This window comes from Chenopodium album, chromosome 12, assembly GCF_948465745.1.
Source record: "Chenopodium album chromosome 12, dcCheAlbu1.1, whole genome shotgun sequence".
NCBI lineage: Eukaryota > Viridiplantae > Streptophyta > Magnoliopsida > Caryophyllales > Amaranthaceae > Chenopodium > Chenopodium album.
In genome coordinates this window covers 5,562,122-5,589,506 of record NC_137845.1, presented here as the reverse complement: position 1 = coordinate 5,589,506, position 27,385 = coordinate 5,562,122, and the positions used below count along the sequence as shown (strand labels likewise).

At 34.7% G+C, this 27,385-nt stretch overlaps 1 protein-coding gene and 1 long non-coding RNA gene across 2 annotated transcripts in view; one reads left to right on the top strand and one right to left on the bottom strand.

Annotated features, from left to right (window-relative positions):
* Positions 1 to 27,385, bottom strand: part of LOC145570719 (midasin-like) — a 48,830-nt gene that overhangs the window by 13,610 nt on the left and 7,835 nt on the right. The window contains exons 10-47 of the mRNA XM_081629872.1: positions 26,963 to 27,085; positions 26,804 to 26,891; positions 26,609 to 26,705; positions 26,396 to 26,530; positions 26,257 to 26,310; positions 25,999 to 26,175; positions 25,737 to 25,862; positions 23,880 to 25,628; positions 23,581 to 23,621; positions 23,273 to 23,468; positions 23,079 to 23,177; positions 22,688 to 23,005; positions 21,649 to 21,839; positions 21,503 to 21,557; positions 17,593 to 17,743; positions 16,090 to 16,165; positions 15,610 to 15,770; positions 14,788 to 14,886; positions 14,553 to 14,653; positions 14,316 to 14,405; positions 14,170 to 14,235; positions 13,900 to 14,064; positions 13,571 to 13,778; positions 12,608 to 13,494; positions 10,785 to 12,347; positions 10,348 to 10,537; positions 10,208 to 10,273; positions 9,404 to 9,480; positions 9,074 to 9,322; positions 7,819 to 7,954; positions 7,650 to 7,735; positions 7,466 to 7,551; positions 7,217 to 7,358; positions 7,046 to 7,135; positions 6,252 to 6,375; positions 6,015 to 6,169; positions 5,012 to 5,125; positions 4,473 to 4,625 (exon numbers count right to left, since the gene is read on the bottom strand). Coding sequence (XP_081485998.1) covers positions 4,473 to 4,625; positions 5,012 to 5,125; positions 6,015 to 6,169; positions 6,252 to 6,375; positions 7,046 to 7,135; positions 7,217 to 7,358; positions 7,466 to 7,551; positions 7,650 to 7,735; positions 7,819 to 7,954; positions 9,074 to 9,322; positions 9,404 to 9,480; positions 10,208 to 10,273; positions 10,348 to 10,537; positions 10,785 to 12,347; positions 12,608 to 13,494; positions 13,571 to 13,778; positions 13,900 to 14,064; positions 14,170 to 14,235; positions 14,316 to 14,405; positions 14,553 to 14,653; positions 14,788 to 14,886; positions 15,610 to 15,770; positions 16,090 to 16,165; positions 17,593 to 17,743; positions 21,503 to 21,557; positions 21,649 to 21,839; positions 22,688 to 23,005; positions 23,079 to 23,177; positions 23,273 to 23,468; positions 23,581 to 23,621; positions 23,880 to 25,628; positions 25,737 to 25,862; positions 25,999 to 26,175; positions 26,257 to 26,310; positions 26,396 to 26,530; positions 26,609 to 26,705; positions 26,804 to 26,891; positions 26,963 to 27,085 — 8,684 coding nt within the window. The remainder of the gene's footprint in view (positions 1 to 4,472; positions 4,626 to 5,011; positions 5,126 to 6,014; positions 6,170 to 6,251; positions 6,376 to 7,045; positions 7,136 to 7,216; positions 7,359 to 7,465; positions 7,552 to 7,649; positions 7,736 to 7,818; positions 7,955 to 9,073; positions 9,323 to 9,403; positions 9,481 to 10,207; positions 10,274 to 10,347; positions 10,538 to 10,784; positions 12,348 to 12,607; positions 13,495 to 13,570; positions 13,779 to 13,899; positions 14,065 to 14,169; positions 14,236 to 14,315; positions 14,406 to 14,552; positions 14,654 to 14,787; positions 14,887 to 15,609; positions 15,771 to 16,089; positions 16,166 to 17,592; positions 17,744 to 21,502; positions 21,558 to 21,648; positions 21,840 to 22,687; positions 23,006 to 23,078; positions 23,178 to 23,272; positions 23,469 to 23,580; positions 23,622 to 23,879; positions 25,629 to 25,736; positions 25,863 to 25,998; positions 26,176 to 26,256; positions 26,311 to 26,395; positions 26,531 to 26,608; positions 26,706 to 26,803; positions 26,892 to 26,962; positions 27,086 to 27,385) is intronic.
* On the top strand, positions 2,098 to 3,247 carry LOC145570145 (uncharacterized). The gene is made up of 2 exons (XR_014096395.1): positions 2,098 to 2,276; positions 3,080 to 3,247. It is a non-coding gene; the product is annotated as an uncharacterized LOC145570145 (long non-coding RNA).

Genomic DNA, 27,385 nt, shown 5'->3' with positions numbered 1-27,385 from the left:
TAGATGGAAGAACAACATTATCAACTAAACAAGGTATGAGGCAAAGAAAGTTTCTTACCATATCCTGCAGAAAACTGAAAAATATATTACAACAAAGCCATCTAATGTATTAGACACTATAACTAAAATCAACTTATGAAGTATAGTTTCCAAATCAAACACGCCCTGATATACAAGTAATGATACAATTAATCATAATTCCATTGGAAAAGCTGGATATAACTCGCATTTCAGCTAAGTTAAGATAGGGATACTTTAAGCATGATTTTGGTATGATTATAATACAAAATGCTTGAATTTAATAGCTCAAAGTACTAGAGGAGCATCTTAGATATTCAAGCCATACGTTATTAAATAATAGGCAAAGGTGAGTCGAATATGAAAAATTCTTAATAGCTCAAAGATAGTACAAAAATGGGGGGGGGGGGGGCAACGAACTTAGGAAAGGGGATAAAAGATGAGAGGGACCACAAAAATCATGTGAATCACTTAAAACCCATGCATATTATATAAGAGGCCACCATACGTATATTGGATATTTGCAATGTATTATAAGTCTTCAAGAGAAAGGATGTAATAGATGTGATTAGCACTGTCAAAACGGTTTGACAGTTCGGTTTCGGTTCGGTTTGAAATCGGTTCGGCATTTAATCGGGTCGGTTTGGAATCGGTTTAATTGACTCACGGGTCGGTTTTGGTTCGGTTTAAATAGTTTTCGGTTCGATTCGGTTTCGGTTTATTCTTAAGCGGTTTTAATTCGGTTCGGGTTGTAAACAATCCGGGTAGTAAACGGTTCGGTGCAGACGGGTTGCGGTTTGTTAACGGTGCGGTGTAAACGGTTTTTATCCCGGTTCAAACAGTTTGGGTTGGAAACGGTTTCGGGTTAGAAATAGTTCGGTTCTTTTTTGGTTCAGTTTATAACTGGTTCGGTTCTTTTTCGGTTCAGTTTTTAACTGGTTCGGTTCTTTTTCGGTTCAGTTTATAACTAGTTCGGTTCTTCGATTGTTTAACCACTTTAACGTTATTCATATCGGTTCCATTTCAAGTTTACTAAATTACGGTTCGGGTCGGTTTTCGGTTTCAAAAAATAAATTGTTTATCGAGTTGTTTGGATTCGGGCAGTTAAATGGTTTTGGTTTGAAATTTGATAGTACTTGCTAACCTTTTGCGTTCACAAGTTTTATATAAAGCCGCGAATCATTTCATATTCAGGCATCATATTATAAACAAATTCTCATTGATTTTATAAATACATATTATGTTCAATTTCAAGTTTAGTCATACTGATCTTACTAGTTTATTACGAAGTAGATTATAAGAGTTAGTGTATTAAACTATTAATGTATTATTGTTTTACAATTAGTTTATTATATGCTTCTTATTTAATCATTTATATATTACGCATAGTATCATAATCATGATTTGATGAGTTCTTGTGAAATGGAAATTTGTAATTTGGTAATTCGATACTTGATTAGTCAACAAGACTGATAATTATGACTCGTTTATCATTATATATTTTCAATTTTTCATGAAATCATGAAGATATTACAAAGTGCTTTGATTTTAATAATGAAAGAAAACGCTAATGACTGATTAACAAGGTAATATTGATTAGTTCAATCGATCATATGTACACATTATTAACACATGGCATCTAACCATCTCATAGTTAAATATTCGTATCATCGTTATTCGTATGTATTAGTACAAAGTTATAGACTCGTTACTTCATTAGTGATCTTTTTAAATTTATCTATTTATACATTTCATTAATAAAACGTTTTTATAATTTTTACGTGTATGGAAATAAAGATATACTAGTAGTTTAGTAGATGTTTTAATACGTGTCTTGAGCACTGATCCCGATCAAATGGAGCAAAAAAATACTAAAGATTTGAGGGAATAATATTTTTGTAGATGAATGTACAACACACAAGCACACACGGATCACCACTCTCAACCATAGATTAAAAAATCAATGGTTAGATGCTTTCTCCCACAACACACACGGATCACCACTCTCAACCATAGATTAAAAAAAATCAACGGTCCTCCTCATACTGGTGTTGAGATAGGGTAAAGCTTTTTTTTTTTTGCTGTTGATAATTCCGCCTCATTCCTGATAACTCCCTCCTCTCATTTCAATCTATTGAGAGTACTCATCTCTTTCTCCCTCCTCCTTTTCTCTTTCCTTCTCATCCCATTAATTTCCTTCATGTTTCTCTAAATTTCAAGTACTGATCTTTTCTCATAATTCAAGATCTATTGTCAAGGTGAGTTTGTATTTTTGTTTTTCCGTATTAAAGGGCTAATTTTCAAATTTTCGTTTTTCCTTAATGAAAATTTATTTTCTTATAATTGTATATAAATTTTGTTTTTTTTTTTGAAAAACTTTGTTCGAATTTTCTTTTAGTTATGATAATTGAATTTTTTATTTAGTTTTCTTGTTAATAACGTGGTATTAACAATGTTGCTGCTGAATATCGCGGTATTCTAGGTGAACTTGGAGTTAAACTTATTTTCTTCAAAATTTGTTTATGAGGTTTGAATCTTATGTGTTTCCGATTTTGTTTTGAGCTTTTTTGAAATCGATTTTTCTTTTTAATATTATTCCCTTTTTGTTATACATTTTTTTTTAACTTTAGTTCTTTTATAGAGTTAGATCTAGTTTATAATTTTTTTTTTGAAGCCAGATCTAGTTTATAATTAGTTTAGTTTATTTTCGATCACTTCGTTTTTTTTTAATTAATTTTCACTATTCTCTTTTTTTTTCACTTCTTATGTGATAGTCAGATGTGAGATGTTGATGTATTTTATTTCTATTTTCATTATTCTCAATGTCCTTTTTTAGTTCTTCAAAATTTTGTTCTGGTACTTTTTTTCGTTTTTAATATTTATTCTTTTGCTTTTCCTGCCAGTTCGTTATTATGCTCGTTTGTAAATTTATCTTTTTATTTCGTCGTTCGGTTGATTTTTTTTTTTAATCTTTTATATCTGTTAGTATAATTTCTGATTTATATTTCTATAGACTAATTTTGTTTTTTTTTTACTATGTCTATATTTGTTTTTATTACAGGTAAAGATGTCTACAAGCTAAGTTTGGAGTGGAGAAATTTGTAATTGAAGATCTAGAAGATATCATTTACAATTTTTTTTTTTTTGCTTTGTGTATCATTATTGCTATTTGTATTATATTTGTAACACTTGAGATATACAAGTATGACATTTAAGAAATATTTTTGTATTTCGTAGGAGTATTTAATATTGCAAAAAAAATAAAAAAAATAAGTAATATCGATAAACTATTATAAATGTAAATGTAAAATGAAATAAGATTTTTTTATTTTTTATTTTAATTGGGACTCGAGAGACCTGTTGAGCTTAATAAGCGGTCTTAAATTTTTTAAAAAAGAGACTGCCTATCTCTAGTAGGTAGTCTTAGTTTTTCACAAAAAAGAGACCGCCTATCTTTAATAGGTGGTCTTAGTTTTCTGAATCTGGAGACCGCCTCTAGTCAAGCAATCTCTTTCTCTTAGTTAGAGACCGCCGGTAAGGTAGTCTCTTTGGCTAATTTGGACGGGTCTCTTTGGCTAATTTTGTAGTAGTGTTGCCTTGCTATTTTTAAAAAAATATTCTAAGATCTCTAATATTTAATCCATTTAATTATATCCCGTCAAAAAAAAAAAAAACAAAAAAAAAATCCATTTAATTATATAAAAAATTTTGTAAACGGTTCGATTTAGAAGCGGTTTGGTTCATAAACGGTTCGGTTTATAACCAGTTCGGTTTACAATCAGTTCGGTTTTTAAACGGTTCGGTGCAAACGGGTAGCAGTTTGCTAACGGTTCGGTGTAAGCGGTTTTTTTGCCAGTTTAAACGGTTTCGGGTTGGAACCGGTTTCGGGTTAGATACGGTGCGGTTATTTTTCGGTTCGGTTTTCATTCAGTTCGGTTTATATTCGGTTCGGTTTGTTAACGGGTTCGGTTCTTATACGGTTTAACATTATTCGGGTCGATTCGGTTTCGGGTTTACTAAAATACGGTTCGGGTCGGTTTTCGGTTTCAAAAAAATCGGTTTTTAATCGGTTCGGTTCTCATTTGGGTCGGTCGGTTTCGGACAGTTAAACGGTTTCGGTTTGAAATTTGACAGCACTAGATGTGATACTTAAAGAACAAAGGAATTGTAAAATGTTATATCAAAATTAACCTGTTAGTTGGTAACTGATAATTCAATAAATACCAAGAATAATAAGTAGTTGATTGCAAGATGCATAAAAATTAAGAATACTTAATCTTAGTGCAGCTTTCCCACTCCCTTTGATTATAATAATAAAAAAAATGTACTATCTGCACCAATATTCCTCGTCCTACAAGTTTCTTTTTTTTTCATTTTTTTTTTTCTTTCTTGCAGGCATGAACATGAGCACAGAAGGAATAAATCAATTTTAGAAAGAGCAAATAAAAATGTACCTGCCAGTTGCTAGCTTGGTTGATAAGATAAGACAGGTTGGTAATTTTCCTAGACTGCTCCAAAAGCTTCAATCCTGAGTTAACATTCTCAGAGAACTCAACACACTCATCCTTTAATTTGATGAATTTTCCAGGATCTGAACGGTATACAATCTGAAACGGGAATTTAAACCTCTATAAACCATTAGGTTAAAATACACAACATAAAAACTAGATTTCAGGCTTCCATGTACTCCCAAATTCCAAAACATAGTAGCTTGATGACATGAACAAATTGCAACTTTAACAAAGGATATAAGTACTACATTAATTCGAAGAAACCATCAAGCCAAGTCCTTGACATCATATGACCATATACTTTTTTTGCATAAACTGGCAAAGAACTCCACAAACTCAGTAAGCAGACACCAAATAAGCACACTAAAAGGAAGAAAAAGCATTTGAAATCACTGGTGCAGTATTTAATCTTTTTCTTTAGTAACAGTATTATACCATGCAACATTGCAATGACACTTTGCATTTTAGCTTTTAAACAGTACCTTTCTTTGCAACCTTTTACACTCAGTCTCATGTTTTTTCAACAATTTTGCTCTTTCATCATCAGAATTTCTTGTTGACAACGATCCCGCCTGATAATGACATTGATGTCTGACCTGAAATTTTCAAATGAAAGGCATTCAATTTTGAAAGGCTTAAAGTTTGATCTGAATAGGTGCATAAGCTCAATACTACTAACAATCATTTTTTTCTAAATGCTTTGAGGACTTTACAGAAGTATTAATATACTACGAGAGAAGAACCATACCCATTTAAGATTTTGCTAACGTACTCAAGACTAAATTAGGACTCTGGTAAATGTTAGTCACTTGTAACTGGTTGTGTCTCTCAATTTAATCAATAATGTTGCAAGAAAATAGCATGGGCAACAGGGCTCAACTAAGGGGCTATCCCAATAGATGAAGTTTGGACTTCTGGCTATTCAAATCAATGTGAACACAATAAAAGAACAGAAAATCCTTGCAAGAATAACTTCAGAGTCATTCAATATAAAGAGAGCATTTAAGACTGGTACAATTTCAATCATTAATATCTTTAATATAAAGAGAGCAGTTAACACGTTTCTCTAGTCACGTTTGCTAATGCACAATTTCAATCATTAATATCTTTAATTACCAATTAGTAAAAATTATAAAAGTTGATATTTTGAAAATATATACCGTGATGAATCTAACAAGATCCCACGTGACTATATTTTTCATTACGTATAAATCACAAAACATGGTCAAAGGAAAGTGTGTGAATAGAGCTAAAGTCAAAATATGCCAACTAAAAAAAATGGAGACAGTACTTGTACAATCTAAAAAATAAGGAGTTTAAAAAAAGAAAAATGATGTCATATCAGCACTTTTATTCTACAGTCTATTATCCTGTGTATTGTTCTTGTTTATGATTGAATAAGAAGATAACACTAGAGTGATGAGCAAATAGCATGAAATATAAAAAAAATAAAAAATAGCATGAAATAAAGGGGAAGTACAATACCTCACTTTCCAGTTCAAGTGATTGGCATTTATCCACCAGCTTCTGATGTTTGGAACTAAACTTAATAGCTGGATCCAGCTCGTCGCAAGCAAGCAAAAGGTGAAATCGCAGGGCTCCAAGTCTTAACCAGGCACAGGAAATGTGATACAGCAATACTGAAGACAAAACATTGTAAAATTCGTGTTTTAAGACTGTAGTAAAGATATAGATATATATAGAAATTGAGACAAACAGTACCCTCAAAGGAGTGTATATTATCAATGTCTTTGAGCAGTGGTTCAATAAATGGTTTCACAAGTGAAACAAATTTCTGATGTCTGGATAAACCCAAAAGTGAAAGCAGATTATCCATGTCATTTGGCTGCATAAAAACAATAAATAAAGGGTTAGGCAACCATATATATATATATATATATATATATATATATTGTTACTCGTTGCACCTATAATACTTACTTGGAAAGCTAAATTAGTATCAGACATAGGTACAAAATACATAATTCCCTACTGACTGGATGAAAAAGTGGTTTACCAACTTTCTACACTGTAGACTTGTCTCAATAACTGTCATTAAATTTAATTAAATAATCAACATTAATGTGACAACTATCTTTTGATTCTATGAAGTAGGACGATCTATCAGTGAAGGGCAGAAGGCTAAATGTAATTTTTGAAGACTGGAGATTGAAGCTCAGGTAACCGGGGTGGTAAACACTCTATTGGCCAGTAATCTGTCAAGCAAATAACAATTCCAATAATCAACCTTTTAAACAAAAGTTCCCCTGCCCGAAGGCCCCACACTATCCAAGCTCCTCTCTTTTTCTTCCAATCCATACAGAGAGGAGATGACTAGAAATGGCTGTCCTATTGGTAAGAATGAAAAAAAAAAAAAAAAAAGAAGTAAACAGCATATCCCAAGAGTGTCCCACATTGAATCAGCAGAAAACAGCACTGAGACTAATTAATTCTACAGTATAACTACAAAGAGGTCAGCAGAAGGCTATTACATAAAGTATAAAGAAAGACATTACCTTGATCTTATTCCTTTGAAGTAACATGAGACTTGATTTAATTTTCAAAAAGTCTTCAGCAGTGAAAGAATTTCTATGGGAAGATATAATCTGAAGATAGAGGATCAATTAATTTAGGCAGATGCACTACAATCGCAAAGGAAATGATTAGAAGGTAAATATGTGGCATACCTGCAGCAACAAGTTACGAGCACCACACAAAAGAGAATATTGCAAGTCTGTATTAGGCACAATGCTATGCCAAATGTTTGATGAGCTAACCCTGAGCTTGAAGCAATGGAAATGATAATCCTTCATAACAAATGCAGCTTGCCTGCAGAAAATCCGGTAAAGTACACACATCAACACAGCAAACAATATATAGCGTGAAATCAACAGAAGAAGGTTAAGAAATAAATCCCATTAAAGAAAAACTCTTACAGCATATTTTGTACTGTATCTGTCTTCACTGGCTTAAAAAGCACATTAGGCAATATTAATTTATAAGCATTTGATCCATAAAGATCCTGAAAAAAGAAAGAATATTTCGTGATCAAGTTTCTAGAAAGAATAGTCGAGGTAGGACAACAAAACCTGTTTTCAGTAGACAGAAATAACAGAATACCTTTTTAGAGACTATGGGGAAATTCCACAAGGCGGAATGCCATGTAAACCAAGTTTCTAGAACAGAACTAATGATTTTATGGCCAACTGCAACACAAAGAAAGATAAAAATTAAGACATTAGCACCAGACTTGTGACAGGAAATGTGACACGAGTAGAATTCATTTGACCTTCTGGTGTAGGCGTTGATGCATCAACTATCCACAACATTTCTTGATGAGGAACAAAATCTAAGGGCGTCCGTGATGAGAAATTAATTGAGAAGCGCAAAGAATTTTGCATATCATCACGCAATCCAGATAAAAGCTGCAAAGAGATTCAAATTTAAAATGCACAGCATTGGGGGGAAACCAACTGGTATTTAATGACCTTTTACCTCTCAACAGAAGACTAAGAAACATAATAACCTAACAGTTCCAAATGAGTTACAAAAGTTTGCATAAAATATCCTAACTTAATTCACCTTAACATCAAGCTAACAACAAGGATGAATTGAAATATATGTTTTCCTGATTGAGACCCAAGCCACAGGAGAGGGCAAGCAAGACCACACTCCATCAAAAATCTTGCATCAGAACAGATTCTTGGGTTTTGTGAATTATAACCCCAAATACCATAGTTAATTGGCCTATTAGAGAGAATTTTTAAGTAAAGGACTGATAGGTTTCTAAGGAAATTAACTTTTTCGAATTCAATTTTTCGACCTCTTTTCTTTGTTTGGTGCCTAGTTTACTCCCTTCGACTCTTACTACTTGCTACATATTCAAAATTTGAAAATCCTCAAATAATCCCGGAGAGAACTTATAACAAACTATTTTCCTTAAATTTATCTTTAAAGTAGAGCGAATAAATTGGGACTTCTCTGAAAGATTGTCCCAAAGCAAGAGTAACAAGAACAGTGAGACAAAAAGGCATCATTATCTTAATAAGTAGTTGACCGTTAATTTAAAAAATTAGAAACAAAAGCAATACCCCTACTATTGTCATCATTATCATATAAAAAAGTCTAACATACAAATTTAGGAAAATTTGCAAATTGCAGCCATTTAAAGTTCGTATTTTGCAAATTGCAGCCATTTAAAAAAAAATTGCAAATTGCAGCCCAAAAGTTTGTATAAATTGTAAATTGCAGCCCGATTCAACTTTTTCAACGGTTTACATGTCGAAAAATATTCGGTTAAGGTTTTAGAGGCCATTTTAGCCCTTAGGGACCCGAATTGAGCTCAGAATTAGCAAAAAATTAACGTAAGTATGTATATATTTTATAAAATGGTAGCTAATGAATTAATGTGAAACAAATCCACTAATTGCATAAAAAGTATCAATAATTAGCATATCCGTGAAACTAGCAAAAACATATATTATATTAGGCAGCACGTTTATTAAAGATAGGAAATTTTTTTTTTAAAAAAGAAAATGGCATACCGATTGTAACTCTTTGGGATCAGCAAGAATGATTTCTGATAAATCTTGGAGCAAAAATAAATCCAGCAATAGACTTGTCTCATCAACTATAGGAAGTGTATCTATCCACGTCTCAAAACCACACCTATGGCTCACGATTTCAGGTAAAATTATACAACAAGCAGAATTTCCAAGAGAATATCCAATTGTCTGAGATCTGCTATTTGCCTCCAGTACATTCGTTTCACATTCAAATCTTTTTAAAAGCATCTGCGCAAACCATCAATCATGTTAGCTTTTAAATAAGAAGGATATGCATGCGTGTGTGTGTGTGTAGTAAAAAAGACATACCTCATACATCTCCTGAAGTTTATCTGCAATGTCCCCCTCTTCATATCTCCCGAATAGAGAAGATGTCATGCAAACACCTATAGATTCCGAGGGGGAAAAAAAAGAAAGAAAGATAAAATGCTACTTGACTTCTACCAACCAAAGCAAAATACACAGAACAAAGAGAAGAGTCAGGACACAATATCCGACTTCAAAGTTGAAACACAAAGGCCTTCAATTTGATGTGTCCATGAAACAAAGAGCGAATTAGGCTTCCTTACAGAGGGTCTGAGGCAAATCCAATTGAAATGTTCTTGGCAAAAAAGTTATCCGATTGGAAAACTAAAATAAAATATCTTATATAATTCAAATAAACTCCTCTACCAAATGCAATTTATTTTAATGTAAGGTTTCTTTAAGGAATTGTGTCAAATCACTCCTTTGAGTTTCTTTGAGTTACTTATGTAGGGCATGAAAGGAAAAAAAGGGAATTCCTTTGCATAACTCTCTCTCTCTCTTTCTCTCTCACTGAACACTAGAGTTTTTAATTTTCAATTTTCCATGTTTCAATATTCATTTTCCTTGCAACACGTAGAGATACAAGTACAACACAATTTCTAAAATCAAAAGAAGCATGCAAATTTATTCCTTTCTTGAGAAAATCACATCATTTTACAAAAATCATCATATATCCATTAAACAATGGAAGATTACCCCACAAAATGAAGCACATAGGTTGTGAGACAATGGTTACTTCGTTTGATTAAATCTGCATGTGTTAGCTTTATCAAAGATCACAAATAGTGTTAAAGGAACTTAGCCTACCTTGCATTGAAAGAAAACGAAGTTCTTGATTCGTTGATACAGCAGTTTCAACAATACGATCATCCACTGCAACATAAATAATTATCAGTAAAATATTCATACCCTACAAAAATAACTAACACATGTGAAAGTACACATACACTGCTTCTGTAAATGTTTTCTTGGCCAGACTAGCTTTGCAAAACCAATAAGTTGCTGGAGTTTATTACATATATCAGCAGAACAGGGTAAAGATGGATGGCCTCCATGTGCCCATAGCATTGACTTTTCGGAATTCAGAGAGTAAGGCAATCTTCTATGAAGACTTATCGACATCATATCAAAACTTTTCTACAGTATTGATAAACAGAATTAGTCACAAAACGAGCAACCAACAGGCTAAAAAGATTTTCACAGAAGAGTAAAATGTCATGAAAGAATAAACAAGTCAGGGAGTATTCCCCTCATGCCCTCACCCCCCCCCCCCCCCCCCAAAAAAAAAAAAAAAAAAAAAAACAAACATAAAATAAAATCTGTTTAAGTATGGGCCAGGGTGAAGAATCTAAGAAATTACATCATTTGAAAGAATAGGACTTACAAACAAATTATTTGCTGCTTCAGGGAAAAAATCTCTCAATTTTAATGCAATCTTTATCAAAGCGCGCCAATGAACTAGCAAAGTTGTTAGCTCTGATGACACAAAAACATTCCAAAATAAGATGTGTTCTTCCAGAAGGTCAGTATATAATTGATGTAATATTTCAAACGATGGAGATTCAACAATCACATCAAGCACTTCTTTTTCCAGCTTTCGCAAAGATTTCACCAGACATCCAAAGGATTTATCACCGAAGTTTTTATTGACCTCAGCATTCCACTGCCACAGACTACGCCTTAAAAGTCTAACACTCTTGATAGCATTAAAAAGATGTTTTCCAGAAGAACCTGATAATTTTGTGAGAACTTCAGCAGACTCCAAAGAAAGAATTGGCAATAACTCCAGGTCAAATATAAAATTTTGATGAGACATTTCATGGCGTTTTAGGAAGATGAACTTCCAGATTGGATGTTCCAATTCCATTCTAAGTAGATTCTCCAAACCCAAAGATCCAAAGAATTGACAGCAGGGCTGCAACTGGGAATCAAACCAGCTAAACCACAAAAGACATAGATCAAGCTCACTTTTTTTAGTGACTTGATCTATGGCCCAATCAACAGCAAATAAAAGCTTCTTCTTGGTGAGCAGAATATCATATTCCTTTGACAAAATATAACTAATAGATTCACCGCTTTGACCTTGAGGGTACATTAATGTCTGCAACATCTTCAAGTCCAACAGATATATTGACTTGGAACCATTCGAGTAGACATCCTCCCTCAACATCTGATTCCTGGGAATGTATAGTTCATATGATGCACATTGCACCCCAAGATACTCCAGATACAGGCAGTTTTGTCTGACAGAAGCTTCGACTGAGTACCAGACATAATCCCGAAGTTTCAATGGCGCAGGCCACCCACCTGGCAAGCAAAGAGATAACCCTCCATTAGAGGCCTCTGTCACCTCCTTTGAACAAGAATCCCTCGAATTGACAATGAACTTTCCTCCAAGAAAAACAGAATCAAGGTTGGTCAAATAAGATGACTTTGCTTCTTGGACAATATGCCATCCTGCAGCTTCACCTAATGATGAAAGATAAGAATGCTCCCAGCTACAATGGAGACTCCACAGAACATCATTGCCAGTCATTAAAAGCTGCTCAAATAAATGAATCCATCGTCTCAGCTCAAGATAAGTAATTTGAACACCAAGGCACAGACCTTCATTCCTAGCATGCATATGAGCTTTTGCCATTGAATCAACTAACATCCCATTTGGGATGTTAAATAATGCAAGAAAGCTCTTAATATCATCTAATTCTAACGCCTGAATCTTTTCTTTGCCATCTACATCTAGTAGCCAATATGGATGCATCATAACAATCTCAATTCCTCTATTTCTCATTGCACGAGAAACATCACCTTGGCTTGGGTTAATGGTGAAAAACATCCGAAAATTAGGATGTGGGGAGAGTACCAAAGGTTTCCCATCCACGTTACCGCACTCATTTATAGTGATTGATCCTTCTGATTCAACTAATGAATTGATTCGATCAAGAACCTACAATAAAAAAAAAAATTAAAAAAAAAATAAAAAAAATCATATTAGTTTGACAAAGTTAAAATCGATCCACATGTATGGAAAACATAAAAACGACATTATTATATATATATATATTTTTTTTTTAAAAAAAAAAAAAAAAAAAAAAAAGGTAGTTTCAAAATGGTTGGAAGTTAAAACTGATAACCAAACTAAAGTTTACATTTTATTTTACTTATGTTTGCTACCAGATATGCAGTTCCACAAATAAAAAGGCATACCGTTGGATTGCAAAGATTAGCATCCTCGAGCACAATCCATTCTCCGTTCTCGATTGCCTTTATCAGTAGTCCGGCAGCCCACTCGAACTTTGCTGAAACTGGCCTTCCTTTTTGAATTTCCTGCAGCTTCTGAACTTTTTGCAAAAGTATAGACAAATCATTCAATGACCAAGACACAGGTAGCAGATACCTTTCCAAGTCCAACGCTAGAAGTTCAATAATTTCAACCAACGACGGTAGACTTGTCATCCAATTTTCACCATCAGCAGTATCAGATTTTGTCATGTGACCGGAACTTATATTAGATGATAAACAGAGCCATTTAGAAATCAGGTCTTTTCTTTCTCTTAAAAATTCATCAGCAGAAGAATCTAACTGCAAATTGCAGTACTCATTCATATAGCGCTCAACTTGAGATACAATAGAGTGGAAGTTCCTATAGGCATTATATTGCTCAAAGGACCCAAGCAACTCAGAAATGTCTGTAGCCGATGAAAGATTGATTTCATTGAGCACATTTCCAGTTAATTGTGCAAGCAGCCTTATCAGTGATGTTTTGCCAGAAGATGTTGGCCCAACAAAAATTCCTAACCACTTATGCTGTATACATTGTGCAGCAGCTTCCAATGTATTCCTCAAACCTGGAAAAATCTTAAGCTCGCTACCAATGGTCTTAATGGACTGGAATTGATTCCTCTTAATACGAGTATTCCCGACTACTAAAAAGTGATCATCCATCTGTACACGTGGATAAGGGTTTATGGAAGGCTTTATCCCAAAAACTTCTTCATATAACCGCAATACCTCCTTCCGATCTGCAGCAGTTCGCATTCTTTGCACATAAACAACATTTAGGAAACAATCGTTCTTAGAATTTTCAGGTGAACCTGCAAAAGATAATTCTTTAGCAAACAAATAACATGTTTGTATCAGAAATACTTTAGGTATACTTGAAAAAAATACCTTGAATTATCTGACAGGAGCGAATGATGTCACGCAGATTGAATTCCCATGGAGATCCCTGCTGCGCAAATTTATGACATACCATAGTCTCTTCATACAATCTCTTATTGAATGTAATCAATCGCACAAGTATGGACTCAGGGATTGACGGAAAGAGAGAACGGCATATAAAATGATAATCATGTTCACCTAACTCGTCCACATAAACCTAACAAAGACCAGGTCCAAAAGAGAGGATAATAAGGGCATAAGCTATTTTGCAACATTTATTTCAAAGAATCTAAAACAAGAACAATAGGTATACGGTTACTGCATACATAACCACATACCTTTGTGAACCGATTAAGAAATGATTTTGGAAGACCCTTCCTCCCACCACCTTGACAAGAGGGGTTCTGACAAGCAAAAACTCGGAAGGAAGATGGACACTTGAAAGACTGGCCCAACTCTGGAATAAACACCTCAGCTCGGTGGTCCAAAATAGCATTCAGACCCTGAAATAAAAAATCTCAGTGAGAAGGAGAAAAACACTCAAGAAAAGCTACACTAGAGCCAAAACTTATAAACGATAAGAACACAGAAATGAGAAATCTATATGCCTCCAAAACAGATTGCTGAGCTAAGTTGATCTCATCCAGTAAAACCCAAGATCCCTCCTTCAAGGCCTGCGAACAAAAATCATAAACAATGTTATTATTACTGCAGTCTAACTGAATAATCTACCATGAAAACAAACTTCCAGTACCTGCAATAAAATTCCATCCGACCAAGCAAATTGCAACCCTTCTTCACTCTCAATAGGCAAGTCTGAACCCAATAGGTCCATAATATCAGTCTGCAACAGGTCAAAATGAAAATAACTTATAATGCAAAAGCAACAAATAAAAAACACGCAACGACACAAGAGTAAGAAATGCAAAAATATAAAACATATAGGAGAATATATATGGAGCTCAAAAGAGGCTAACAGCGCAATTCTAACCTGTTCGGACAGGTTGATACGTACAACCTTGTGGCCTGAAAACTTTCCAATGGCTGAAATCAAACTTGTTTTTCCAACACCAGGGCTACCTTCCAACAGCACTACATTTGGTAGAATAAATTAGGAAAATCGGCAGAATAACACATTAGCACCAAGCTATGGTGGGGGAGGGGGGTGGGGGGTGGGGATAACAATATTTATAAAAAAAATAACAATAATAATTAAAAAAACAAACCAGGCTTTGAGAGTTGCATAGCACGCAAGACTCGCAAGACATTCCTATGTGTAGTAGGAGCCAAGAACTCAAATCCACTATTTTCCACATGAACGCCACCTACACAGAAATATATAAAGAACATGGTTTTTAAAACAGCTAACAGTGCACAATTAATTTAACTGAAAAATGCATGCAGGTCCGATCCATCCTATAATTCATAGTTTCACAGAGTTACATATCAGTTAAAATGGTTAAAAGGTTAAACTAACACAAAATCAAGTGCAATGCAACAATATCATGATCAATCCATAATAGAGAACATGAAATTTTGAACATTACAAATCATGAGGAAATAAAGAAACAACAAAAATAAGAAAGGAATGCTGACAGTCATAATCAACGAAGATAAGGAGTGTGTCAAAACATGCTTTACAGACTTACAGTACCAAATATAACAGAAGATATGCAAATAAACTATTTAGACTATCAAGTCACATAGCTCTCACAACAAGACCCGAAAAAAAAAAAAAAAAGCAGCCAAACAAGATGATTGCCAGACCAATCTTCTTACCTTACTCCTAATTCATACCAAATTACAAACCAGATATGAAGAATTTGTGATGTGTGAGAAGGTGAGTTTACAATATTACATGGCAATAATTTCAAAAAAATTTCTCCAATTTTTCATAAGAGCTATAAAATTCTTCTCCAAGTAAATGATAAATTAAATTTTTTTAAAAAAAGAGAGCTTATTTTATCAGGAGAGTAACAGAAAGGAATGGCACAACAATACATGACAGGCAACAGATTAGTTGCAGAAAGAAATTAAGCAGTAAATACCTTTCGAAATATAAAATGGATGAATGCCAAAAACATTGTCACATTGCATCTCCTCGGGTATTGAAATATCCACATCCCTGCTAATATCAGCCCAACCATAAACTTCCATCTGAAGTAGTTCTGAATCAATCACAGAGGAATCATCTGCCTGTAACAAACAACTTAAATGAAATTGCAATTATCTTGAACCAGCAACAGTATAGCTTAGTAAATCATAAACAATATAGAGTACCAATGAGTACTGCAGAAACGTAACCATACATAAAAGATAATTCAAAGCACAACAATCCATCATGAGGTCTTAAATTCTGACTACCTACCAACGTACAGGTTATTTTTGCACACTTTTGAGGCAAGAATTCCTCACATGAGTTAAGTTAAAATGGTTGTGTTAATTTGGGACTCAAGAGTACCAAATCCATTCCCTTACAGGAGAGAGAGAAACGAGAGATGAGACAAGTCAAGCAGAACAGTAAGCACACCTTAAGCTGTTTCACAAGAAAGGCAAGGCATCTGTCTCTTACTTCAGCAGCTTCGTTCTTCAATATACCAGTGCCTGGCAAAAAAAAGAAGAGAACAAACATAAGTGATTAGCAGAAAGAAAGAATTTCATTACGTAAAGATAATATCACAGAATTTATATATTAAGTAAGAAGTAGAAGAAGGCAAGCTTATGGGATCAGACATTAGAGTTTTATATAATTTGTCAATGTAAATGACATAAGCCCATAGGTCATCCTGCAGGATGTTAATAGGGTTCAAAACTTCAAACCATTCAAGACTAAAGCAGCCGTAGTCAGCTATAAATGTACATAGCACTAATGTACTTGGGAGACAAAATGAGTTTTAAAAAAATAATAATAATAATAAAAATAAAACACACACAATGAAGTTAGAATCATGATTAACTATACTAGATGGTTTTTTTTTTTTTTTCTTTGTGGTTCTTGACAGATTACTCTAGCTCATGAGAAACATAAATATAAGAAAATAGCAAATAAAGGAAGAACAAATAAGAGAGATCTAAAAGGAATATACATGAGAGAGAGAGAGAATATGGGGGGGGGGGGAAGCAGAGTCAAAAAAGGATCCTGAAAAAATTTCCTTTGTTCTTTTGTTCAGAATACTTGCCCCATCATATTTACACCTTTTCACTCACTCCCTCACTCTTACTTTATCTACTTTTTCCTTAGATCTACTAACTTTTTTTACTCCATCTACCAACTCTCTCTTTTCACAATTTTCCTAATCTATGTATCCACAGTAGCTGAGTCAAACTAAAAAATGGAGATAGTTTGTATGTCCTTTCACTTAGATTAGTTATATCAAAATAATTAATAAAGCTAGAGTGTGCCCCGGTAACGTAATACATACTTCCTCTGTTTCAAGCACTTGTCAATGTATGATATGAAATATCAATATCTTCAATAATCAATAGGCAAACATTAATTTATAGAAAGTATATATTGAGATAAATCTAACAAGACCTCAAAATACTATGTTTTCTTAAGTATAAACCACAAAACAAAGACAGTAACTTATGTTAATAGTGTCAGAGTCAAAACATGACAACTTTTAAGAGGCAGAGGAAGAATCAACTTCTCTGACTTATTTATTGTTGTTCTCTAAGAGTTACTACAATTTATCATCTCTTCTTTGTTTCCCTTTTCAGGGGTAATATAAGATTATACTATATTCGTCATGAGCATATTCTATTTAAAAGAGAACAAAAAAATCGCAAAATAAACAGTATATCCTTACAAAAAAACAAAACACAATTTAGTCGTCCAGTTGACTTTTTCTAATGAATTTTTAAATATAATTGAAGGTTGAACTATGTCTGCAGCTAGTACAAGTTAATTGTATCCATCTATGCAAACCCCTACCTATCCCTTCTCCATTTTATGATATTTGAAAAAAAGGTAAGACCAATCTTAATTCTCTAGAACAAGATAATACAGTAAACAAAAACTAAAGACATACCCAAGCTCAGTCCATCAAGCAAAACAAGGAAGGCCCCATGCAAAAACGCAAAATTAGGATGTAAGCTCTTCTCTGTCTTTGAAACAAAGTCCAACCACGCGAGAAGGTCCCTCACAGTAAGCATCCTTCCTGCTTGTATCTGATTGAACCACTGTAGAATGATAAAGCATGCGTTAAAATCATATATAGTGCATTGTAATATCCATATTTGACAGGAAGAGGAATGATTCATATATCAAAACAAAGACGCAAAAACAGCATCTTCCAAATTTGATAAAGAACATGTCAATCTAACTTGAATAGCTAAAAGATTATAAAGCTTAAAACAATTACTACCTCTGTTATTTTTATGATGTACCCACTTTCCAATTTGAGGAGTTTTATATGATGTACCCAATTTTAAATAATTCTACTTTGGTTAGCACATTTTACAATCTTATCCCCTTACACACAGTAATATACATCTTTTCACTCATTGTCTCTAACTGAATCCACCTTTCTCTTACACCCCCTTACCTCTCAACTATATCTCTCTTACTTTATCCAACTTGCTCTTACACCCAAGTACCTTTTTACTACATCTTTATTACTTTATCCATCTTTCTTACTTTATCCATCTTTCTCTTACACCCACTAAGTCTACAATAAATGGGTTTATTAATAGAAAACTGAAGTTGTACAATCAGCCAATACCATAAACATGCCCAAGGAAAGAATACGACCCCTTGTACTCGTAAACATGTACTTATTTACTCTACCTTCCCACCTCAGATGCTCAAGCAATGGCTAAAATGAAGGAGAGCTCAAAGGAAAGAATACGGCCCCATATACTTCTCTTTTTGGATTTTATCCAACATTTTTGTCATAAGAATTTGCTTCAAATCATCTATTGTGATTCAAGAGACAAAAGAAATCAGATGTTATGGTACCGCGTACAATGTTTAGTTGGCCATTATTTGGTGTATGTGTTTACATTAAAGTGCCATAATTTGATAAAGTGCCATAATTTGGTAAAGTTACATTAAAATGCAATAATTTTATAAAGTTACATAATAGAAGCATTTTCTTTGGTGTCCTTTCCTAAGAAGGCAAGGGTTTCTAGGTGCTACTTGTTTGGATACACTATAGGAAGGAAAAGAAGGGAAGGGGTAGGGAGGGGAAGGGAAATAAGGGGAGGGGAGGGAAGGAGAAATCGAACCTTCCTTGTTTGGATAAAGGAGAAAGGGGAGGAGCATTCACCATTTTTTTTTTATTCTTAATCAAAAATTATATTGTAGTTATTTTTATTATAATTTAAACCTGATAAAAATAAATAAAAATAAAAAAATAATAATAATTGATAAACGTCATTAAAATCAAGCAAAAACAGATAATTTAATATCTTGTGCTATTCCAAAAAAATATTATGTACAATAATCTAAAATATCAAATTGATTTTCATACAGATTTTCCGGAACTGATTTTCAAACAAAATCGAAGAAATATATATATATATATATATATATATATATATAATAAAAATAAAAATAAAAAATAAAAAAGAAAAATTTGTCAAAAAAAACCTTTTAAAAGCTTTTTGGTTTAAAAAAACCCAATTTTTAACATTTTGGCAAAAGAAAACCCGATTGTAAAATTTTTTTGTTAAAGGATACCTAGTATCCCTAATTTACTCAATTAACCTCTAATTTTTTTTAATTAACTTCTAACTCTTACTTAACTATTTAATAATTAAATTAATTTATGAATTAAAAACAAAAAACACCACTCCACCACCATCCAGCCACCCTCTTGCCTTTCCCAATCACCTGGCAAGCTTCTTCCCCAACTGAGCCACTGCGTAGAATCCTCTACCGGCCACCCTCGGTGACCCATCTTCACCGGCAACAGGCAAACCATTCAGCTTTACTCTCGTTCGCTACTTTCTCTCTCCTCCTTTCAACCTCCATCTCCCCCCTCCCGCCACCAAACTCCTCAACCCCATTGGCAGCATTTTTTGTGGTTGTGGGTTGTCACCATTACCAAACCTGCCATTACCATCTCCCCATCCACCAAACTCCCTAACCTCAAATGGAAGATGCCCACCTTAATGTTTTCTCTTTCCTAAGAAGATTCACAGTGATAGGCACACCAAGTAACCTGACATTATCAACATGGATGCTTCCTTTCACAAATGCATTTTTTTATTATTAATTACAAATAGCTAGAATCAGAGAACATCTCAAGGTTAGGGTTTAGAAAGGCGGGTGGTCGCTGGCGGGGATAAGGGGGAAAGGGAAGGTCGGCCGGCAGTGGAGGTTGGTTGCCGGGGTAGGGGGATCTTGGTGATGGGTCCGACGGGGGAGGAGGCTGCTTCCAAGGGAGGGGGAAGGGAAGATGGTGGTTGGCGGGTGGTGATTTTTTTTTAAAATTAAATTTATTTATTAAATTATCAAGTGGGTTAGAGGGTACTTAGAAGGAATAAGAGAAATTAGTGAGTAATTAAGTAATTAAAGAGTAATTACGTAAACAGGTTTCTATTTGCAAAAAAAATAAACCTGGTGGTTTTTTTTAACCAAAAAGCTTTTAAAAGATTTTTTTTTCGCAAAATGGCCCTTTAAAAAGGTTTTTTTTGACAAATTTTCCAAAAAAAAATAAACGAATTGAAAGATAAAATTCGTGAGAAGCAGAGTAGAATAACATGTTGAATTATTTGGCCTTTACCTTGAAAATTCAAGAAATTGAAAGAGATGAATTAGGAATGCCAAAACCCTAGAAATTTGGGGCAAAAAATCGTGAGAACAGTATGGAGGATAGGGGTGTAAATGAAGTCATACGTTCGTGAACAACTCGCGAACAAGCTCGGTCAAAACTTGGTCAAAACTCGTTTGTTAAGCTAACAAACAAGCTTGAACAAAAAATTTAAGCTCGTTAAATAGATGAACAAAGCTCGAACAACATGTTGTTCGACTCGGTAATGTTCATGAACAACTCGTTTAAGTCCATTTTCAGGTTTATACACGACCAATTAAAACTCAATCAATTTATATATCTTTTATTCATACATACTAATTATTTCATCATGTAAAGGCATGAAAGCTCCGTCATTATCTTTTTCTATAAAAAGAATATAAAAATCTTATATAAAATTACATGGATGTGTTAAAATTTGAAAGAAACAATTTTCTAAATGATAAATTAGGGTTCGTTCATTTTATCAAGCCCGATTTAAACCCGTTCAAGCTCGAACTTAAACTCAAAATGCAACCGAGTACGTTCGTGAACAAAGCTCGAACAAGCCAAATTCTTAACGAGCCCACCTCAAACAAGATTTTTAAAAGCTCGTTCAAGCTCCAGATAGTTCGAACATGAATAATTCTTATCAAACATAGTTCGAACAGACTAAAACTCGGCTCGACTCGAATCGTTTGTAGCCCTAATGGAGGAGGAGAGAGAAAAATAATAGAGGAGATTCAATAAAGTATTCCAGCTGTCTATTGTTTTCCTTCCAAATCTTTTCAAATTTGGAAGGATTTTATTCTTTAACAATTAAATAAAACTTTTCCCTTCATTTCCCTCCCCTCCATTTCCCTCACCCCCTTAATTTGCTATCCAAACAATGGATTTAATCCCCCTCCCTTTCCCTTCTCTTCCTTTCCCTCCATTTCTTCTTATCCAAACAAGCTGTATAGAAATTAAAGACATGTTGTTTGCATATAAAATTATTGGTTTTTTCACAAAGACACCTTATCCTCCTACTTTGTATTATTCTCTACAATGTTACTCCGACTCTTCACTTTACCTACACTATCTGTGTGTTGAATACTTGACTCTTCATTTTACCAAAATCACACAAAACTTTCATATAACGAGTGTCCCTAACACTTGCACTACTATAAAATAACTCCATCATTGAGATCAACAAGAAACATACCTCCCAGAAATGTACAAGAGGGTTCAAAAAACAATGAAGATTGGGACTTAGGAACCTGTGCAAGAAGATGAAATAAAGTCATTTAAACATAGAAACAATCAAACAGATATCTCAAATCCTCCAAGAGTCCAAGTAAACCAGCATACCTTTCAGCGATCCCTCTCAACTCATCTAAGTCATCAACAGGGGGAACCCATATCTCAGTGAACCTATTCCGAAGTGCTGGAGATAATTCTTTCTTACCAAAATCCCCACCAGGATTCATCGTAGCGAGAAGGAAAAAATCATCAGAAGCCGTTATAGTCTCTAAACTAGGTCCTCCCTTCTCGGCCAAAGACTGCACAAAGTAGAAAATAGAATTACTTAAGCATTTCAACAACAGAAGAACCTATTCTACTTCCCTAAAAAAGGTCTTAAAAGGACTATTTCATACTGTGGATTACAGTAAACCTAATCATATGCCTCATTTTCTTTACAAGGTAGTTACAAGTGATGCATAAGAAAGATTATATTCTAACGATGGGTTGAGCATTGTGACCCAAAATGTATGCTGACAATCAAGGGGGTTGATACGGAAGATATTCCATTATAACAAACCAAATAAGTTTTAACTAATGATTATCATTCTTGGTGACAAGAGAACAATCCAGTAATCTCACGAACAATATAATAACCGTTCTTAACAGAAAATATGATATTAAAAAACTGGTTAGAGTCACAGTGAACGTGGATGGCTGCAACTAATAGACCTCTCGGTCTTCCCACGAGCCAAATTAAGAGTGAGAGGTAGCAAAATGAGCAGGAGGCCCAAGTGACCAACGGGACATACTTATGCAAGTCACAAGGACTCTCAATTTTCATCGTCTGGAATTGTGGTTTTGAATGGTTCAGAATAGAGTATTGTGTCAGTGTTGATCCATAATATTGTTATTCCCTGTGTCAATGAAGCCTTTCTAGTTACATAATTATTAAAAAAACTAAAGAAAGAAGCCCTTTGAACTTGGTAAATCCACAGCATTAGAGAACCAGGATCCTAGTTATATTGAGAATCATGAGAAAAATCTAGCCACATACTGAACAAGAAACTCTAAGCTGTGATGATCTACCACCAAAATAAAACGAAGCAACAGCTACTGCAGCAATGTAGAATATGCACAAAATATTAAACAGATTTATAACACTCACTAGTTTCCTATCTGGCTCAAGCACACTATTTAACCGTTCCAGCACACTATCATCAGCTAAAGAGATCTCATCCACAAGAAGTAAGTTCCCATTCTTCATAGCTTGTACTAGTGGTCCATCTTGCCATACGAAAATTGTTTGCCATTGCTGATACAGCTGAGATAGCTCTGCTTTCGTTTTTTCAAAAGAACCAAGATCATTTTCATGCCCATCAGACATAGAGACCGGAGTACGTTTACATTCATCCAAAACTTCTCCCAATTGCTTAAGAGTAGACGGAGCTTTGCCAATATCAGTAGAAAGTTTCTGCACCCACAACTATGATAATTTCAAAACAAGAGCATTTTTTCCATATAATGGACGCATCATCAGAGATTCAAAGGTACCATACACTATCAAAATGGATTGAAGCCAATGAGATCACTAGGTGTTCAATCAAATTCTTGAATTCTGATGCTATCCTCGACCTCTCGCGAACTGGATAGAATCCCTGTCAACAATAAATCCAAATACATTAACAGAGTAATCAACATGTAGAAAATCTAAAAATCGGATCAATTAAATGAAAGAAAGCTAGACACAAACCCCAATAAAATCAGAAGTTTCTGTGTACTGATGACAGTTTAAGATATGCAGTTTGGCACTCAAAGCCATGCTCAGTAGCTGGCACACGGTAGTCTTTCCACCACCAGTTTCACCTACAAGCAGTACAGGCTCCTTTAGCTGATAACAGCGTTCAATAAGGAAGTAAAGCCTCTGCATACTTTTAGTCCAAACAATACTGCAGCAATCAAGATTTTTCATTTAGGCAACAGTGATAGAAAAACTAATTGAAGATACTGAAAGACGGCTATACAGAATGTAATAAGTAAAATATATATATATATACGTACTCTCCAACATTTTCCTGAAAAGAATTCATCTCTATAGATCCCTGAAAAGTATAAACATAAAATTTAGAAGAAAAAGATACTTTTAACTTTACTGACCCCATATATCATTAGCACAATTGAATGTCAAAGCACACATAATAAACAGTAAAAAGGCACACACTGATTTGTGACAACTGGTAAATATAATTAGTATCAAAAGGAAACAGCATCGTGGCTATAACAGAAAAGATCAAGGGTAAAATGTAACAGAAATTATGTAGAGGACCACAATTTTTTAGTCAAGACAATAAGGGAAATACCTGTTTATACAATTCATCTTTCTTGAGTTTAACACGCAGATGCTTTTCCAAAACTTCCTGCACAATATTCTTCTCAATCTCATCCCTGAGCCTCTCTGCCAAAAGGAAATAGCCATCTTTGGCTAAGTCTTCATACGAAGTTCCATACTTACTGAAACGGTTAGCCCATCGAAATAAATCTCGCGGAGTAATGAATCCATGTTTTCCAGCAAACACTTTGCTCTTCTGCCTCCGTAGCTGTAGTTCCTTCATAACTTCAATCATTTTATTCGCATAACTGCGAGGAATTTTGCATTTCTTCTCTAATATTTCAGTTAACTCATCATCTGGGATATCATTAACATGTATCTCAACAAAACGGTTACGAAACGCACGTGAAAGCATCTTCCGGCCACCATAAAAAGTTGGAGGATTTTGAGTAGCAAAAAGCATAAAATTTGGGTGAGCACGCACAGTTTCACGCAGCTCTGGAACAAAAAGTTCTCGATTATCATCTAGCAATCGATTCAATGCTTCTAGGACGTCAGAAGGTGCAAGATTAAGCTCATCCAAGACAATCCAATGTCCATAACGAACGGCCTTAACCAATACACCTTCATGAAATACAAGTCTCCCACTGGCATCAGTAATATACGATCCTAAATACTCCTGCAGATCAGTATGTTCATGATTATTTATACGAACAAACTCATGGCCAGTTTTTGCAGCAAGATACTGCACAAGACTAGTCTTCCCACTAGAGGTTGGACCCTGCAAGAGAACAGGATATCTTTTTACGTAAACTGCTCGAGCCAAACTCCTTATATGCTCCTCAACACTTTTAGTTATTACGTATTCTCTCAGAAACTGTTCAGATCCAGGTTTTTCTTTGATGTTCAACAGTTGCTCCAGAGGGATAGGTGGTGGTAGTTGTTTATGGTCTCCAAGCAAGAATGAAATAATTCTTTCATTCATCATTTCAGCACTGCGATCCTCCAATAAAGTCATAAAGAACATGCAAAATCCATCATACACTGCTCTTTTAAAACCTAACTTCCTTGCTTTTCTAATGTATTCTAAAGCCCGATAAAGAGACCTCAAACTATATTGAGGCTTCTGGTTGGCCCCATCCTGCAGTTTTTCTTCAGATTCCTTTTTAGCCATCTTATAAAACCGCACAATCTTATTTGCTAAATCTTTATCTGTGTGCCTGTCATCAAGAAACTGATTAACAAAGAGAGTCAAGTCCTCATCTTCCAAAACATCATCTACAAAGTATTCTGTAAATCTACTTCGCAAAGAATATGGCAAGTCCCGTTTCCCAGCATCAGTTGCGGGATTCATGCAGGCAAACATGCGGAAGTTAGAATGTCTATCCACGACAACACCATTTTCCGCTAAACATAGTGAACCACTCTCTCCATCAAGGACACCAATGATTCTCTGCAATGTCTCAGGAGGAGCTAAATTTACTTCATCTAGCAGAATCCACTCGCCATTTCGCAGTGCTGTAACAAATGCTCCTTCAACAAATGAAAATACCATTCCTGATGAGCCAGCAAGTTGATTGCGTGCTATCTCCACTTTCTGAGACAAATTTTCCCAGAGCCCCAAAACTCTTTCCTCCAGAGGTCTCTTTCGCTTTGTTCCAGACCCACACCTCCCTATACGAACCACCCTTTCGACACCCTTCTTAAAACCAGTCAACAGTTTAGTCCAATTCTTGTCGTTCACAAGCTTTTTCAACAGAGCAAGAAAATCCTGATTATCCTGAAAATACAAAAATTAAATAAAAAATTAAATTTTAAAAAAAAAAAAAAGTGTGTCAAATCAGGGTCGAATAGGCAGCTTAAAAAGCACTCAAACATATACCAATACCTTTACAGAGAATGTAGTCATGAACAAGCTCTCAAATTCCTTGTAAAGAGGTACACATATATACTGAGGATCCATTGGTCTAAAACCCCCCAACAAGTCTGCCACATCACTCTGCTGACTTAGGTTCTGAAATATCAAATAATACCGCATGAGACAACGAATAAATAAGACCAACCTACAAAGATTGCATAAATAAGAAGAAATTATGATTGAAGACATTATCTAATTATGCGTAGCACAAAATATGCAAATCCTTAAATACCAGAACAGTAAGTTTTTGACCAAGTCTTGTCGCCAGATTCTGCACAAGTGTAGTTTTTCCAGTACCAGTTTCTCCAACCAAAAGAACAGCCTCGTTCCATTTAACAGCACATGCTATTCTCTCAAGTACATGAAAAGAGCTGCGAATTTCCACAAAGGGTTTCCTTTCATGGAGAAGCTGCAGAGAAATAGAATATTTTTAATTCAGGAAAACAAACATACACTTCCATTGACACAAGAGCTAAGCATATCAACTTACATCTTCTTTTTTTGGCAGAGTGACCCTTCCAATTTGTACAGCTCCAATAAAATCCTATTTTTATTTAGGTTGTCAAAGTTAAATTACATATTAAACCACAAAAATAAGCTGGCAAAAGATCGAACAGAACACGAATGACCTTGAGAACAGGTCTGTTAAGACAATATAGGGCTTCCGCTTCTGGAACAGGCACCGCCCACATCTTTGCTATGTTCCTTACAATATTCAGTCTGGTACCTGGTGACGCTGCATTGACAGCAAATACATCGACAGCCTGTAATGCAAATGTAACACAGATAAGCTAGCAACCCAAAATAGATACAGAGTAAGCTTAAACAGTCAAAGATCAAACCTCCAGATAAATCATGCGACACAAGTCAGCTGACAGACCATCAAAGCTGAAGCTGAAACCAGAACCAGCGATTCTTTTACACCACTTCAGTAGATCCCTGTTGTTGAAAAAAGATGATCAGATGTCACATTAAAGCCAACGATTACAGTTTTGTGTAGAATAGAGCATCTACATTCATGGCTTGGATCAACAAACCTCAGCGAGAACCTGCTGGTTGAATTCTTGCAACCAGATTGTCCGGATCCAAATAATTCAGAATCTCCATTAAGCGTTTCAAAGGTTTCTGCAAGACCAAAATAACAATAAATTTTCTCTCCACATTGAGATCACAAAACTTCTAGGGGAGGAAATTACCAATGAGCTTCCAAGCTATAGGCTCCAAATCCGGGTACCATGCAGACACTACATTTGCCAAATCTGTGCAAGCTGCTGGCTTGACCATCACTCGTCTCCAAAGAGCAGACAAAGCATTTCTACCTATCAAAAGACACAAAGCTCCCCTTTGATGTAAAATCATCCACAGATAACGAAATACAGTAAATTCTAGGAAGATTACTGCATCTACAATATCAGCATTCTAGATAGTACACCAAATCATCCACTCCCCTATTCTTACAACAAATACCACTTCCCATCTTACCAGTACACCAACTTTCCCTACATGATCAATATGTGGAATTCAAGATAGTAAGAAACCTCTTCTGTTTAATCCACTTCTTTAACTCAATACGGTCAACATAAATACACTAAGACTCCTCTTTTTTCACTGCCTCTATG